The sequence below is a fragment of the Schistocerca gregaria genome, chromosome 2, assembly GCF_023897955.1.
Source record: "Schistocerca gregaria isolate iqSchGreg1 chromosome 2, iqSchGreg1.2, whole genome shotgun sequence".
NCBI classification, from domain to species: Eukaryota; Metazoa; Arthropoda; class Insecta; order Orthoptera; family Acrididae; genus Schistocerca; species Schistocerca gregaria.
Window position 1 is genome coordinate 315,610,347 of NC_064921.1, and position 17,973 is coordinate 315,628,319.

Here is a 17,973-nt window from a genome sequence, read left to right on the forward strand (position 1 = left end):
CAGCCTGAAAAGAGTGGTCGTAGAAAGATTCCAACAGACAACGACACGTCTTGTCAGTGACACTCTCAGCAAGCACGAGACGAATTTCTATCAGTGAATGCGGGTCCGTCTCTACCAGTCTTCGAGCGATCATGCACAAAAAAATAAAACAAGTCTTGCAGCGGTACATAAAGCTGCACGCCTCCACTGAACCAAAGAACGCATAAACTGGAAAGTGGCTGACAGGAGGAATGTAGTGTGATCCAAATGCTTGTCTAAGAAGCACATGATAGTTGCCTCTTGTGCATCCATGGCAAGAGTAAGGTCATCTGTTACCTTTATTAAGGCAGATGGTATGCTGCGAAGTTACGGAAACCTGATTGGCATTCGTCTAGTAGGTCGTTTGTAGTTAGGTACTCTGTTAGCTGGTCGTGGACTATATATTCTAAGGACTTGAACAGCGCTGGAAGAATGCAAATAGGTCGGTGATCGAAGAATGCTGTGGCACCGTCCTGTTTTGATAGTGACTTGACTAGTCCCTGTTTCCAGGCCTTAGGGAAAACGCTTGTGCTTAAGGAGTGGACGAAGGTTTCTATTATAATCGGCAGTAGTGGCTCAGTAATAAGTTTCATCATTTGGACAGTAATGCCGTCATGTCCAATAGATGCTGATCTGATACGTTTTTTTATTATTTTAAAATTTTTTACGGTATTGCCAGTAACAAGCTTTAGATAGAATTTTTCGTTTACCCGCATGAAGTGATCAACGAGTCTCTGGTTCGTTTGTGTTTCAGTTGTGGCTGCAGGTAACGTGAGGTACTGGTTGAGTTCTTTGACTAGGACAATGGTATAAGTTGCAGCTTTTACTAAGCCTATACCAAGACCAAGCAGGTTTTTCCATAGGACAGCTGGTCTATTTCTGTTCTCGGTTAATATACGGGCATGCCTGAGTGCTGCCTCTCTTACAGCTTGTCTGATTCCCTTGCGCTTCTGCATGTTAGGCTATATGATTTTTCGTGCCCGATGTGCAGAGTCTGTGAGATTCATGAGCTGTTTCAGTTCTTCGAGGTGCAGGCTCTATTCGAATTCATGTGTTGCAATCAACAAAATATTGTCAGTAATGTATTTAATTGTCTGTGTGTTACATTTTTATTCTACTACACACCAACAATCAGTATGTGAAATGAAATAAAGAAGAAATATAATCAAGACCCAGTTAAAAGTTAAAAACATTTTGGAATAGAAGCTGTTGGTAACTAAAGCAAATTTCGTTTTTCAAGACAGGGAAAATTGTTAAGACATCAAAGAAACTCAGTTCATTTATAAATATGAAAAGTTGTACGTTAGACGAGCTTCTTTCGTTTCAAGGTACAAGATTGTTCACGACCTGTTTTACTGACCATAAAACTATGTAACTGAAAAATTAACAGTATCCTCAAAATAGCTTTAATACATTATATGGCAATTAAGTATCTAGAGCTCGTAATGTTTACACACGATGCATAAATCACAACCTCGTATCTCACAACAACAAAGGCAGAAAATGCGGTTTCCAGTGCGCATTTCTTCACGTGATTCTAAAATCAGTCACTAGACTTTGACACTGACCAGAAAACATGATGTGAGCAAGGCAGACTGTTTATCAGGTATAACGCTCTCCCCTACACAAGCCCCAGAAATTGGCCGACATTGGCCTCTTGTGCAACCTAGTTTGAGGAGGTGATGGTTAAGACAGCATGAATGTGGTAAGAGACAGCACATATGCGGTCTTTAAGTAAAATACGCACAGTTCTTACAATCAACGTCTAGGATATGATGTGTGTGACTTGGTATGTAAGCTGAAAATGTGCATGCATTCCAGAGCCAGTTTCTAACAGTCGCTTGTGCATTGGTACTCGACTCGCAGCCAGTTTGATTCGTTATGATACCATAAAGTTCCTGATCACAGTATTTTGCATCAGCGGCCTGGATTTCGCAGTGTATCATCGATCCAACAATCATCTGTTTTAGCATATAATGTTGTTATCCATAAAGATTATTATACAGTTATTAGAAGAAAATCAGCTATATTCTGCAGACTAAACTACTAAAAACACCAGATTAAGCCCCAATCTTTACTTATGGGATGAAATGGAGTGTTAGTTGCTCGACAGATTGATATGCTATAAAAGCAGAGACAACTACTTTAGGAAGAATAAGACAAATTGTTACTTCAGTGAATTAAAAATATCTGAAGATTAATTTCTTGAAATGTTGACGGTAGGAAGTAGTACGACACATGAACTACGTCGTGTTTGCAAAATGATAAGCTTTCGGGTTCAAATGGCTCTGAGAACTGTGGGACTTAACATCTTAGGTCATCAGTCCCTAGAAGTGAAATGCGTTGTTAGATCAATGTAACTGTGCCCCTACAGATTACCTCTGCACTCTAATGGTACAGTCACTGTCCGGGACACAGAAAAATGGCTGCCTGACAGTAAAAGTGAAGCACCCTAAGACTGTGCCAGATGTCAGTCTTACTTCATCCGCACATGTTTGTAAATGATTAGAATTGCAGTTCCGTATCACGGGTAGAACGGACACAACAGGACATTGGTATTTTCGTGTTTAGTGTTGACTACGCCTGGTAAGGAGAATAAGGGGAGTGAACAGCGTTTGCTGTAGAACACTCCAGTGAAGAACAGGGCGATACCGCATACTCATGTGAGGCAGCATAGTCAGCATCCCACGGAATGTGGAAGAAACTTCCGGGCAGATTAAAATTGTGTGCCGGACCGAGACTCGAACTCGGGACCTCTGCCTTTCGCGGGCAAATCCTCTAGCAACTGAGCTACCCAAGCACGACTCACGGCCCGTCCTCACAGCTTTACTTCCGGCAGTACCTCGTCTCCTACCTTCCAAACTTTACAGAAGCTCTCCTGCGAACCTTGCAGAACTAGCACTCCTGAAAGAAAGGATATTAACGGAGACATGGCTTAGCCGCAGCCTGGGGGATGTTTCCAGAATGAGATATTCACTCTGCAGAGGAGTGTGCGCTGATATGAAACTTTCTGGCAGATTAAAACTGTGTGCCGGACCGAGTCTCGAACTCGGGACCTTTGCCTTTCGCTGGCAAGTGCTCTACCAACCTAGCTACCCAAGCACGACTCACGCCCCGTTCTCACAGCTTTAATTCCGCCAATACCTCGTCTCCTTTCATTCTAGAAACATCCCCCAGGCTGTGGCTAAGCCATGTCTCCGCAATATACTTTCTTCCAAAAGTGCTTGTTCTGCAAGGTTCGCAGGAGAGCTTCTGTGAAGTTTGGAAGGTAGGAGACGAGGTACTGGCGGAATTAAAGCTGTGAGGACGGCGCGTGAGTCGTGCTTGGGTAGCTCAGTTGGTAGAGCATTTGCCGGCGAAAGGGGCATTAGAATGAGTCAGTGACCTGATATTGGGGTGCATAGGAAATAGGAATGGGAACGTGACGTCAGACACACTTGTTGTGAAGTTTCCAGTGGAACACGTCTAGCGACTACAAGGTAGGATCGCTGTATTGAGCACCAAGTCCATCGTAATTCCTTGCAACTGTGCCTGTGTCATAGCGCGGAGAGGCGTCAGGTAATGGCTATCGGTGACTGAGGGGATTCTAATGGCACAATGGTACGTCGTGGACATCCTGCATCCTCGTGCTCTATCGCTCATGATACAATATCGTGATGCCATTTTGCAACCGGATGACGCACGGCCACACATGGCATTTGTCTCTACAAACTGTTTGCGTGATGCTGAGGTACTCTCTTAGCCAGCAAGATGCGCAGATCCGTCCCCAACTGAACAGCTAGGACCTCAACGCTTTCCCAGTCCCATACTGAGCATATCAAGAGCCCGTTACAATAGTTGCAGGCCATCTTGCCTCTGAAGAGGGTACAATGGCTTTATGACACTGTACCCAACCGAATCATGCATGCAGTCGGGCCAGGTGTGCCACGTCACACTAATAACTGGCTTTATACTGCTAAATTCTTTGCATATTTGATTATATTTGTAATCACTGACACAACGTCACTTACCCTCTCAGCTCTGGAGTTTCATTTTGCCTTTTTTGTCGGGTTGTGGATATTGCGTAACCTCAGTGAGCTTCAGGAAACAGTTGTGAACAGTAGCAAGCTTGAAACTTTGTAGCAGATTAAAACTGTGTGCCGAACCGAGACTTGAACTCGGACGGGGCGTGAGCTGTACTTGGGTAGCTCAGTTGGTAGAGCACTCGCCTGCGTAAGGCAAAGGTCCTGAGTTCGAGTCTCGGTCCGGCACATAATTTTAATCTGCCAGAATGTTTCATATCAGCACACACCCCGCCGCAGAGTAAAAATCTCATACTAGTAGCAAGTTTGGCGGCAGTGGCACCGTCAGAGGTGCAGCGTGGCACGCAGCTGACAGCTGACTGTCTGCCGGCACAGGTGCGGCAAGTGGTGGCGGCGCCGCCGGGCGCGCAGCTGAGGGCGCGCCGCAGCCCGCTGGCGGTGCGCGCGCTGTGGTGGGTGCTGCACTTCCTGGGGCACGCGCTGCGCACGGCGGCCTACCTGGTGTGGAGCCAGCTGCTGCTGCTGTGGCCCGCCGTCTGGCTGTCCGCCTGGCTCTACGTGCTGCTGTGGCCCTGGCGGCTGCTGCTCGCCTGGGGCTGGAACCGCGTGCGCGCAAACAGGCCCACCGTGCTCGTCAGCGGCGGCGGCTCCGTGCAGGCTCTGCACCTCGCCAGGAACCTCTACAGGTACACGACTACGTCTCTTCTGTCAATGAAAGCCCTAGCACCCGGGTAAAATACTGACTTATTTAATCTTTTATTTTACTCTGTTGTCTACAGGGTGTTTGCAGATTCACGTTACAAACTTCTAGGACTTGTAGACACGAGTGTGTACACGATATTTTGAATAGGAATCCACGTCTGGAAATGTCGTCCAATGACACCACAGAGCGTCAGAGTTAAAGATGTAGGCGCCTGCAAAGCTATGTACACTACTAGCCATTAAAATAGCTACACCATGAAGAAATGCAGATGACACACGGGTATTCATTAGACAAATATATTATACTAGAACTGACATATGATTACATTTTCACGCAATTTCGGTGCATAGATCCTGAGAAATCAGTACCCACAACAACCACATCTGGCCGCAATAACGGCCTTGATACGCCTGGGCATTGAGTCAAACAGAGCTTCGATGGCGTGTACAGGTACAGCTGCCCATGCAGCTTCATCACGATGCCACAGTTCATCAAGAGTAGTGACTGGCGTGTTGTGGCGACCCAGTTGCTCGGCCACCATTGACCAGACGTTTCCAGTTGGTGAGAGATCTGGAGAATGTTCTGGCCAGGGCAGCAGTCGAACATATTCTGTATCCAGAAAGGTCCGTCCGTACAGGACCTGCAACGTGCGGTCGTGCATTACCCGGCTGAAGTGTAGGGTTTCGCAGGAATCGGATGAAGGGTAGAGTCACGGGTCGTAACACATCTGAAATGTAACGTCCACTGTCCAAAGTGCCTCAGTGTGAACAAGAGGTGACCGAGACGTGTAACCAATGGCACCCTATACCATCATGCCCGCTGATACGCCAGTATGGCGATGACGAATACACACCAATGTGCGTTCACCGCGGTGTCGCCAAGTACGGATGCTACCATCATGGTGCTGTACATAGAAACTGGATTCATCCGAAAAAATTACGTTTTGCCATTCGTGCATCCAGTTTCGTCGTTGAGTACACCATCGCAGGCGCTCCTGTCTGTGATGCAACGTCAAGGGCAACCGCAGCCATAATCTCCGAGCTGATAGTCCATGCTGCTGCAAACGTCGTCGAACTGTTCGTGCAGATGGTTGTTGTCTTGCAAACGTCCCCATCTGTTGACTCAGGGATCGAGACGTGGCTGCACGATCCGCTACAGCCATGCGGATGAGATGCCTGTCATCTCGACTGTTAGTGATACGAGGCCGTGGGGATCCAACACGGCGTTCCGTATTACCCTCCTGAATCCACCGATTCCATATTCTACGGACAGTCCAACGCGAGCAGCAATGTCGGGATACGATAAACTGCAATCGCGATAGGCTACAATCCGACCTGTATCAAAGTCGGAAACGTGATGGTACGCATTTCTACTCCTTACACGAGGCATCACAACTTTTCACGAGGCAACGCCGGTCAACTGCTGTTTGTGTATGAGAAATCTGTTGGAAACTTTCCTCATGTTAGCACGTTGTAGGTGTCGCCACTGGCGCCAACCTTGCGTGAATGCTCTGAAAAGTTAATTATTTGCATATTACAGCATCTTCTTCCTGTCGGTTACATTTCGCGTCTGTAGCACATCATCTTCGTGGTGTAACAATTTTAATGGCCGGTAGTGTATATACAGGGTGATTCCGTGATGATGTTACAAACGTTCTATGAATATGGAGAAGGATAAATGCATCAATTTGAGGTAAGGGTCCCTGTACCTGAAACGAACAAGTCGAAAGTTATAAGCGAAAACAGTTCTGATTACTTATAACACTGTCACTGCTCTTTACTTACGTTCTGAAACTATATAGGTGACCAATTATGGTACATAGCAACAGTACAGTGTTACCCTCTGAAAGGAATTTTGTTGTGTTGACCGTGATGTACCCAACTGAGGTGGCTTATCGGAAGTGAAATTCAGAAGTACGTAAATAATTAAACAGTAATAAACAATATTTTACTTATCCACACTGTTCAAAGAATAAAGAAAACGGCCGCCAGCCTAATTAGGCATAAGAATAAGTAACATTCCTTTTTGAAGGAAAAGTAAGCAGTTTTAGTGGAAAGTCACAGCCTATTCTTTTCTCATACGAAAGTGCAATGAACCAGTCACAAGCCACAGCAAACGTTATAGTGTGTGACTGTAGTAGCAGAAAGATGTTGAGGTTCTCACATTCACAAGAGACACTGTTACATTCATCAATATTAAATGCTTTGCCAAACTGAATAACACCATCAACACTACACATGCAAATCATGGTTAAACTGAAAATTGGGCATGACCCTAGTCTTCCTTCATCAGTAAAAATTTAAATAATATGCACATGCAGTAAGATTCAAACTATTCTTTAAATGCAAAGAAGTAACTGTTCTCATGGGTATTGAGCTACTTTACCTTCAGTGAGGGTAAAACATTAAGTGGGTGCTCATAAACTGATATTATACTTTTTAGAAAACAATGAGCACAGAATACAACGCAAATATCAAGAGCAGTTAGAACTTTCTATAATCAAGTAACTTTGTGCATTTGAGCAACGTAAACACACTTTCATAAAAGATCTCTCGAATGCCAACTTAAGAAAACTGTTTCATCGTTCTTTTCCTTTTTAAACCAGAAGTGAGAAATTTTGAAAGATCACAAAACAAAAATACGAAAATTTCAGATACTGGGAGGCTCTCACAAAAGCTGCACTTACTTCCTCTCTCGAGTTCACCAAAATCCAAAATAATATTAGGTAATTTACTTAACTCAATTTTGAACTACTTGATTTAGGTAATAGTCTTTCCTTTTTAATATTATTTTTCAAAATTAGGACACTCGGAAGTTACAGTTCAAACACAGAGGATTCTGAAAGGTGTTGTGATAAGGAAAAAATCAAGGTAGGTACATAGATTCAGGTATAAGTTACCTTGTATTTGAGCACACTAAAACATCCAATGAGATGATCCTTCACTTTACATATCTACAATTCCTCCATTCCATTACACTGATTCCGCAATGTGATGGCGAGTGCACGTTGGTAGGTGGATTTGCAGGTAGAAATGCTGGACCCTGTTATTTCTTGGTGGCGGTGATAGATATCAATTCCAGAATAGTTCCAGCTATTTTTACATCCATCCAAGGCATTGGCACTTTGGAAAATGGCACAAAAAGCCTCTCTCGGCACCAGCACAATAGACGACTTTGACAGTTTGGTAGCTCGTCCCCGACTGACTCTTGGTCCCATCTTTCTATTCGTGCCAACCACATTTTGCGCGCGCTGCATGATTCCGTTCCCGAGGGGAATCACAACATCTTTTCATTTTACAATTTACAAAAATTCTAAGTGAGGATCAGCAATTACATAACAGCAAACAGTCACTTTAAATGAAATAGATCAGTTACACATATTGGTATTTCTACAAAAAAATTATTCACACGGGAATTTCAATTATATACAGTAAGTTTTGTCCGCCTCCAAATGAGGCAAAGAATTTAAATAACAGAGATACTACATCGTATAGGAAAAAACCATGCCATCAAAGTTATTACAAAGGAAAAAGAGAACGCTCTTGTGGTATCAATACAATAAAACAGTTTTTACAATATCTTAATGACAGATGGTAGAACAGACAAAAAGAAAAATTTATGTCTGTAGAGCTATGGAGCTCTGATGTTACAACCTCTGACATTTGAATATTGAATCATTACTATTGTTGTTAACATCATAGGGTCGGCAAGTTTCAAAGGTGATAGAGTGGACAGAAACAAGAAAAAAAGTCCACTGAACATGGGCTCTAAAATGTATACCTTAAGAACTGTGAGCACTTGTTCAATAGAGGACATGTTTCACAGTAGTGAAGATGAACAAGTGCTAATAGCCCCTCAGGTAGACATTTTAGAGACCATGTTTACTGGACATTTTTTCCTTGTTTTGGTCCGTAACACCACCTTTGAAAGTTGCCTACCCTACAATCTTAGCCACAACAGTACCAGTACATGTATTCTTGTGTCAGAGGTATCGGAACAGTTTTCGCTTATAACTTCTAACTCGATCGTTTCCGGTAGAGGGACCCTTGTCTCCAATTGATACATTTATTCTTCTCCAGCATTCTGTAAAGTCTGTAGCATCATCCAGAATCGGCCTGTATGCATACGTTCACAGGCGCCGGCACCAATTACTCTGACGCTTTGTAGCGTCGTTGGGATAAGGATTATTATGTCTCTGTCCCCTCTACAAGCCCTAGAAGTTTGTAACGGGCATTTCGCAACATCCTCTCATCAACTGTTGCATGTGAATTGCCTTGAATACAGCACGTAATATTTTAACATAAATTCAAATGTGTTAGTGTAGCTAAGAATTTTGGTGTTTAAGGGGGTCTACATAAAAATAATTGTAAAAATTTTTGAAAGAAGGGAAATAATTCTACATACCATTCTTTGGCCATCTGGTGCACAGATATATGTTCACCCGGAATAAAGAAGGCATTTGCTATCGTTCTGCTGTACTGTGCTGCTTTACTGGATCGAAAATTTTGATACACTACACTGCATAGGACTACACTATACTACGCTGCACTCCACTATACTATACTACGCTATCGTTCTTGGTATTAGGACTAAGCTATAGTCCTCATTTGCCTGGATAGTTAGCCCCTCACGCACTGAGGCACAACTCAGGAGTCACAGGGGCTGCGCTCTTTCCGTTTAGTAAGTTGTTAACATTGTTTGGAGTAAAAATAAAACTCGGAAGAGAGAAGGCGTGATTGTAATGACGAGATGAATGACGAATCGGTGAAGCCCGTGCTGTAGACCTATCATTAACACGATGATGTGTGACCGTAAGAAGATGATTAATCATTTTTATGAGTCAGAGTTAACTTTTCAATAAAACGACGCTTATAAATCGGCATGGGTCTTCGTTCTCGTGTAATTAAATGAAGACAGGTTCGTTTTCCGGGACGTGCTGCAAGCACTTAAGGCTGCGACAATGGTGGCTCATCCTATGCATCACCGTATTACGACGACCAACAACGAATATTTATTAAATGAGGCCAGGACGTAAATTAAATAATACAAATGAATAAAGTAAATATTCGTGTTACCAATTCAGCTTTATCTAAATTAACATCGTAAGACACAACCTTTTATTACATCCGGACAGTACTGAGACACTAGCATTTTCAATAAAACAATATCATGTTGTGAATAAATCACAGGACCTCTCTGAGATCGGGGAGCTGTGGCAGTAGTTAGGGAACTAGACACCAGAGATGTAGAAATTGGGAGATGGCTGTCAGGCTCTCGCGAAATCTTTCCTGGTCCTTCCCAAGGCTCATCTCTCCACTTCTTCCGAAATGTTATTGCAGGTGGACGTTCTGTCGTGGCGCGTCTTAAGGACTCGTCTTGCTTGTCTCTCAGGCATGTAGGCTTGCAGTTTACAATCTGATATTTTAGCTGAAACTTCCTGGCAAATTAAAACTGTGTGCCGGATCGAGACTCGAACTCGTGACGTTTACCTTTCGCGGGCAAGTGCTCGACCAACTGGGCTACCCAAGCACGGCTTACGCCCCCTCTCGGTAATTTGCCAGGAAGTTTCATATCAGCGTACACTCCACTGCAGAGTGAAAATCTCATTCTGATATTTTAGCTGTCAGCAAGTTCAGCTTAGCCGCCCTTCCTCATGCCTTATCATGCTATAGATCATTGTATTACCAAGACGTTCCTGTACTGGTCTGTAACATCCTGTCTAGTGGCACACTCTCAAAAACACCCAAATCATGTGCTCCATGGTGTCAGTTGCTCCACATTCACAAAATGGTTCAAAAGGCTCTGAGCACTGTGGGACTCAACATCTGAGGTCATCAGTCCCCTAGAACCACTTAAACCTAACTAACCTAAGGACATCACACACATCCATACCCGAGGCAGGATTCGAACCTACGACCGTAGCGGTCGCGCGGTTCGACTGAAGAGCCTAGAAACGCTCGTCCACATTCACAACTGTCTGTCGTGCGCTGCACTTTTGGTAAGTAGCTGGGAAATGGAACATGCAGAATGCCACACTTCCTTGCTCGGAAGGAAGTGTGACATTCTGCAGCTTTCTTTTATGTTAGGAACGGACTGGTAAGTTCTCCCCCATGTTTCTGCCCTTTACCATATTTCTTGCCATTCTCTATCAATGCATGCCTTTATTTCTTTATACCAGGTGGCTCTTGTCTCCAGTGTCTCCTTAACCTTATTATAGTCGCCATTTTTGAGCCAAAATTATGCACTTATTTTTCTTACGGTTAGGTTCAGAGGTAGCAAGCCTAATATTACCAGCAATGCCTCAGTCAGTATTGTTCTACACGAGCTTATCAGTTACAGGAGTACACTTCCCTGTGCTCGCCGTAAGCCTGTGCTGTCCTTACCTTTCTGACTCTATGCATCCAAACGTTCGACCCGTACCCCGCAGTAGCGTTTAGGATTGCTTTGTGATTCAATATGCGATCAAAATGATCCGGACGCCCCCATAAACATACGTTTTTTCATATTAGATGCATTGTGATGCCACCTACTTCCATGTACTCCATATCAGCGACCTCAGTTTTCGTTAGACATCGTGAGAGAGCAGAATGGGGTGCTCCGCGGAACTCACGGACTTCGGACGTGGTCAGGTGATTGGGTGTCACTTGTGTCATACGTCTGTACGCACACACTCCTAAACATCTCTAGGTCCACTGTTTCCGATGTGACAGTGATGTGTAAACGTGAAGGAACACGTACAGCACAAAAGCGTACAGGCCGACCTCGTCTGTTGACTAACAGAGACCGCCGACAGTTGAAGAGGGTCGTAAAATGTAATGGGCAGACATCTATCAAGACCACCTCACAGGAATTCTAAACTGCACCAGTATTCACTGCAAGTACTATGGCAGTTAGGTGAGAGGTGAGAAACTTGGATTTCATGGTCGAGCGGCTGCTCATAAGCCACACAACACGCCGGTAAATGCCAAACGACGCCTCTCTTGGTGTAAGGAGCGTAAACATTGGACGATTTAACAGTGGGAAAACGTTGTGTGGAGTGACGAATCACGGTACACAATGTGGTTATCCGATGGCAGGGTGTGGGTTTGGCGAATGCCCGGTGAATTTCATCTGCCAGCGTGTGTAGTGCCAACAGAAAAATTTGGAGGCGGTGATATTATGGTGTGGTCGTGTTTTTCATGGAAGGAGATTGCACCCCTTGTTGTTTTGCGTGGCACTATCACAGCTCAGGCCTACATTGATGTTTCAAGCACGTTCTTGCTTCCCACTGTTGAAGAGCAATTCGGGTATTGCGATTCCATCTTTCAACGCGATCGAGCACCTGTTCGTAGTGCACGGTCTGTGGCGGAGTGGTTACACGACAATAACATCCCAATAATGTACTGGCCTGCACAGAGTTCTCACCTTTTAGAACACCTTTGGGATGTCTTGGAGAGCCGACTTCGTGCGAGAACCTTATAGCACCTGATTGAACGTATGCCTGTGAAAGTGGAAGCTATCATCAAGGCTAAGGGTGGGCCAACTCCATATTGAATTCCAGCATTACCGAGAAAAGACGCCACGAACTTGTAAGTCATTTTGAGACAGGTGTCCGGATACTTTTGATCACATTACGTTCTTCTGGCATTTAGGAGTAGTTGAAAACTTCTTTGGTCAACCGTTACAATTTTGTTTACGATTTTACAGTCTCTCTGGCAGCTGATTTCTACAAGTGCTTTGAAAGGTTTCTTTTCGTTGACTTTAATTCGAAGATAACTATATACTTAAGTTCTTTTCATAGGTTCATGATTTGTTCTGATTGTGAGGTTTCTCGTTCTCGTCAATGTTTCTTTTAGTAACATACACACTATTTTGTGTCGTTAGCCTGTTTTAAACGCACCATTTACTTAGTCTTTCAAGAACTACCCTACTATTTTCCTCTAATTTATTCTTTATGTCAACAGATGCTATAAGTAGCAGATTGTCTACGTTTGCGTTGCATTTGTTATACTCTGAAGATGGTGCTGTAATGGCTTTGTGTCATCATCCCAAAACTCAGAACCACAGATCCCCGTGGGCAGCCTTTAGTGATTTTTTTCACCATTTTCTTTCTTGGAAATTCTAACTGCAATTGCCTGTCTCTGAAATAATCTCGTAATCTGTTATGGAGATACCTTTTTCAGGGTTCTGAATAGGACAGACCACCATATATTATCGAAAGTCCCAGCTACATCAATCATTCAACCTATAACGTACTTGTCTTCTGAGGTGTTCACAATATTTATTGTGTAATTTATCGCACCCTAAGTGGATTTTCAGGTCTTTGAAACCATCCAGGTATAATATCCGAACGAATCCAAACTCGGAGGATGTACTGAACAGTGTACCAGTAATGAGTGATTATCACTGTTTAACAAGCTGTTCCAGGTCACCTGCCGGATGGCGGACAGCAGGAAGCCCAGGGGCACAGATTAAAGGGGTGTGCTACCATCCGATGTGAGAGCAGACAGGCAGCCAGAAAGTAGCGTACGCGGTCAAACTACTCCATCTGGGCGCCAGCGAGCGAGGTTGGCTAACGGGCAAGAGCATCCGCAGAATGAGAGCAATTGGGGCTTCTGGCGGGTAGCCTATATTAGCTGCGCCTCCACAGGCTGAGCTAACGAACTTCCAGGGAATGCTTGCGTCGTATGGGGCAGCTTTGAAACAGCCTGTTGAAGTGAAATTTGGGCATTTAGGTCCAGCTGCTTCCTAACTTGTTTGACCGTAAATGGAACTATTATGCTAAGCTCAGTCTATAAACATGTGTAGGGTCAAGTAAATATATATTAGAGAGCGAGCCAAAAAGTGCAATTCAAGCGGGTACATAGAATGGATGAGAATCGTTTAGGCTTCAAGAAATGGGTCTCTTGTACTTCACACTTCTCGACAGTGAGTGGAGAATTGGTGGTGAGAAGTTTATAAACAGTTCTGAGCTACTAATCGAGCATGTAACATGACGACAGCAAGGGATATCAATGTACCCGTAATAAAACATCATAGATCATAGTGTCAGGTCAACCTTGGATCACACCAACTGTTGTCAAAGGCTTCACACTCTCTACTACACGCTGCAGCCATTCCATTGGACCAGCATCCATTGCTCAGAGGTCACAAATTTCTCGGAGTGTAACCTACATCTATACTCTGCAAGCTACATTATGGTGTGTGGCGGAGAGTAGTTTGTTTACCACTGTCAGTTACCCCTTTTCGTATTCTAGTCGTGAATGGTCTGCAAGTACAATGACTGTTGGTAAGCCTGCATGTGAGCTCGAATCCTACTTTGACCTCCATGCTATTTTCGCGAGATGTACGTAGGGGAAAGGAAGATACTGGTTCACTTTTCTAGAAATATACCCACTCAGAATTTTACATATGCACAAACGCTTGTCTTGTAGTGACTGCTACTTGAGTTTGTAGAGAATCTCCATGACATTTCTGCACTTGCAAAATGAACACGTATCATCATTCCTACCTGCTTTGAGTCCCAGACTGACGGTTAATATAAAATATCGGTGGAACGAGAGCTTTTTCAGCTACTTCCTTCGCGGATGGACTACACTTCCTGAGGGTTCTTCCAACGAATCTCAGCTGACATTTGCCTTACCTGCGTTCAGTATTAGGTGGCCGTTCCGCTTTAAATCTCTTCGTATGCATAGCCCTAGATAGGTTATGGATGTGACTACTTTCTGTGATTCTTATTTAATCGTATAATCATACCATAATGCGTATTTTCCCCTACTTATGCGAAATGCGTTACTTTTCTTTAGGTTGAGGGCCAGCTGACAATCTCTGCACCAGGAGCTGATCTTCTGTAGGTCTTTCCCGCATCCCGCAACAATTTTTTAGCATTGGGACTTCTCTGTATATAACAACATTATTCGCGAATAACCTAATAGGAAATCCGATGTTATTCACTAGGTCAATTGTGTATGTTGCGAAACGCAATGGTGCTATAATATCCCTTGGGGTACCTCTCATGTTATTTTAACGTCTCAAGATTTCTCTCCGTTCTGAATAAAGTAGGGATAAGCTATAGGGAGAGACGGATAACATACAATTTGTACAAGAGCCAAGTCGAATAACAAGAGTGGACGACCAAGGACGAAATATTCGGATTAAAAAGGGTGTAAGACAGGGATGTAGTCTTTCACCCCTACTGTTCTATCTTTATATCGAAGAAACAGTGATGGAAATAAAAGAAACGTTCAGGAGTCGGATTAAAATTCAAGGTGAAAGGATATGAATAATACGAATCGCTGATGTCATTGCTATCATGAGTGAAAGTGAAGAATAATTACATGATCTTTTGAAGGGAATGAACAGTCTAGTGAGTACACAGTATGGTTTGAGAGTAAATCGAAGAAAGACGAAAGTAATAAGAAATAGCAGAACCGAGAACAGCGAGAAACTTAAAATCAGGACTGATGACCACGAAGCAGATAAATTTAAGAATTCTGCTACCTAGGCAGCAAAATAACCAATGACAGACGGAACAAGGAGGACACCAAAAGCAGACTAGCACCCGCAAAATGGGCACTCCTGGCCAAGAGAAGTACCTAGTATCAAACATAGGCCTTAATTTGAGAACGAAATTTCTGAGAATATACGTCTGGAGCACAGCATTGTATAGTGGTAAAACATGGACTCTGAGAAAAGCGAAAAATAAAAAAAGAAAAGATGCATTCGAGATGTTGTGCTACAGACGAGTGTTGAAAATTAGGTTGACTGATAAGGTAAGGAATCAGGAGGTTTTCGCAGAATCAGGAAGGAAAGGAATATATGGAAAACATTGACAAGTAGAAGGGACTGGATGATAGGACATTTGTTAAGACATCAGTGGTATGACTTCATGGTACTAGAGGGAACTGAAGAGGACATAAACAGTAGAGGAAGACAGAGATTAGAATACAACCAGCAAATAATTGACAACGTAGGTTGCAAGTGCTATTTTGAGATGAGGAGGTTGTCACAGGAGAGTAATTCGTGGCGGGTTGCACAAAAAAAAAACCAAAGGATGAGCGGAGCGAGCTGGATTTCAGACGATTTAGTTTCTGAATCCATGTTGATTCCTGTAGACGTTGCGAGCATTAGCATTAGACGTGTTACAGAATTCTGCAACATACTGCCGTCAGCGAAACAGGCCTATAGTTTTGACGTCTGTTTGTTGACCCTTCTTGAAAACGAGAATGACCCGCATATTTTTCCAATCACTACTCACTGTGCATTGCAAACTACTGTGAAATGATGGCAGACGTTACTCCGCCTTTTTACAAAATATTATCGTTACTTCACGTTACAGTCCATGTCTAATGCGGGGAGAACTGGTGCTTAAATGCTTCTGTGCCTGCTGTAATTGGTCTGATCTAGTACGCAGGGGGCTGAAGTAGACCTCTAGATTTTTTACTTGCTGATGGTGCTTGCAACTTACAAGTAGGCTTTCGCAATGTGGCAGCGCGGTTTTCTTCTGCTTCCCTACTGACGTAGAAAGTGCTCTCCTCAGTGAGTTTTTCAGAAGCACGGCCTGCCCTGAAACGACGTATAACAGACATTAGCGAAGAAAAGCTGTAAAAAAAATTGCTGCTCTACACGTGTCAAAAAGGGTGCACAAATTGTTTGAACTGTATTATACTGGCGAAGAACATTAATTTTTTCACGTCTCACTGTAAGTACCAAATGCAGCAAAATCCTAGATAGAAATACCTGTTCTGTATTGTCACATTCTCTACACATACTTGCTAGCAAGTCCGTCCTAGCATACAGTATCAGAAACGTAAGTGCAAAAATAAGTATAGTTTTTGCTAATCCTTTCACACTTGGAGCACACTCTCTCTTCTTAGTAGCCAGTTAAGGTTTTAGTCAGAGCTGATATTGAAGCAACAGCACTTTTCATCTGATAATAAGGTAATAAAATTTTCTCGGGCTTCCAGCCGCGTCAGGTGGTTAAAATCCCACGAGCGTTCGACCGAGCTCTCCTCAGCCACTGTCACGTGGTGAATCCGTCTTACCCCTTGACAATGACTGAGGAGAACTCGGTTGAAAGCTCGTGGGATTTTAAACACCTGACGCGGCTGGAAGCCCGAGAAAATTTCAGTAACTCATATCGCCGCGAAACCATGCATTCATACATGATAATATGCTGTTTGTAAAAACACATGGCGCTTAATACTTCTGAATGCTTCCTGTCCATGATATTACTTATGAACTCTGAAGTTCGCGGTTATGACTGCACAGCACCCCACGCGGAATTTATAGCCTACGATAGAAATTCTTATTCCTCATTAAAAATTCAGAAATTTTCGCAGGCGTCATCCACTAATAATATGAACTTTTACTGATAAATGAAGTCCTCCAAAAGACCGCTGTAGCTCAACTTTAACAAAAGTATGTAGAGCTCTGAGCTACATGACCTCTCGTCGCAAGAATGGACTGAGGACTCTTCACGACTCACCCGCGAAATTTCTCCACCTGTACCAAAGCGCGCGACAGGTATTCTGTCTCGTGGCCTAAATAACACCATACACAATAAGTTTCATATTTCGATTCCCATAACCCGATGATCTCCTCATTAAGACCGCCCCCCCTCCCCCCCCCCCCAAAAAAAATTACTTTGGATGGAATTACAAAATTACACATTTCTAGAGAGCTAATAAAAACCAGTTAACTCCACCTTTAATCTTCTGAAGGACAGAAGTAATTTCTACATTTCTAAAACACCAAGAACTGAGTGCTTTACAATTACCATCGTCCCCCATGTATGTGATTCACATCAAGTCTACACTATTTGTTTCATGCGCTCAGTCGCCTAGTTATTCACAATGTAAGTGATTTATAATGCATACACATGTCCCATTCATATCCTCACTCACTCACACACCAAAACATACATAAGTAAAGTCTCCCAGTAAGTAAAGTTATTGTAGCAGTCTAAAACTGCAAATATTACGTAAATTTTTCGTCTTTTCATCAAAATATAGTACACTTCTTTATTTAATGATAAGGTACTTAGTTAACTTTCTAGCATGAAACAATGATAACAGTACTTGACAGAGTTTTAAAGGGGATGTCATTGTAGGTCTGCAGGTGGCCAACTGATCGGTAGTCTTAAACATTCAGGTATGTGTGGTGTTTATATGAGGCAGTTGTCCATTGGTGGACAATGGGTACATAAGAGAAACAATGTTCATCACCAAAGTACAGCCTACTGGTAAACAA

At 43.3% G+C, this 17,973-nt stretch overlaps 1 protein-coding gene across 1 annotated transcript in view; it reads left to right on the forward strand.

Annotated features, from left to right (window-relative positions):
• The window catches only part of LOC126336938 (uncharacterized), a 209,706-nt gene that overhangs the window by 36,744 nt on the left and 154,989 nt on the right, over window positions 1-17,973 (forward strand). The window contains exon 2 of the mRNA XM_050001115.1: window positions 4,416-4,726. Coding sequence (XP_049857072.1) covers window positions 4,416-4,726 — 311 coding nt within the window. The remainder of the gene's footprint in view (window positions 1-4,415; window positions 4,727-17,973) is intronic.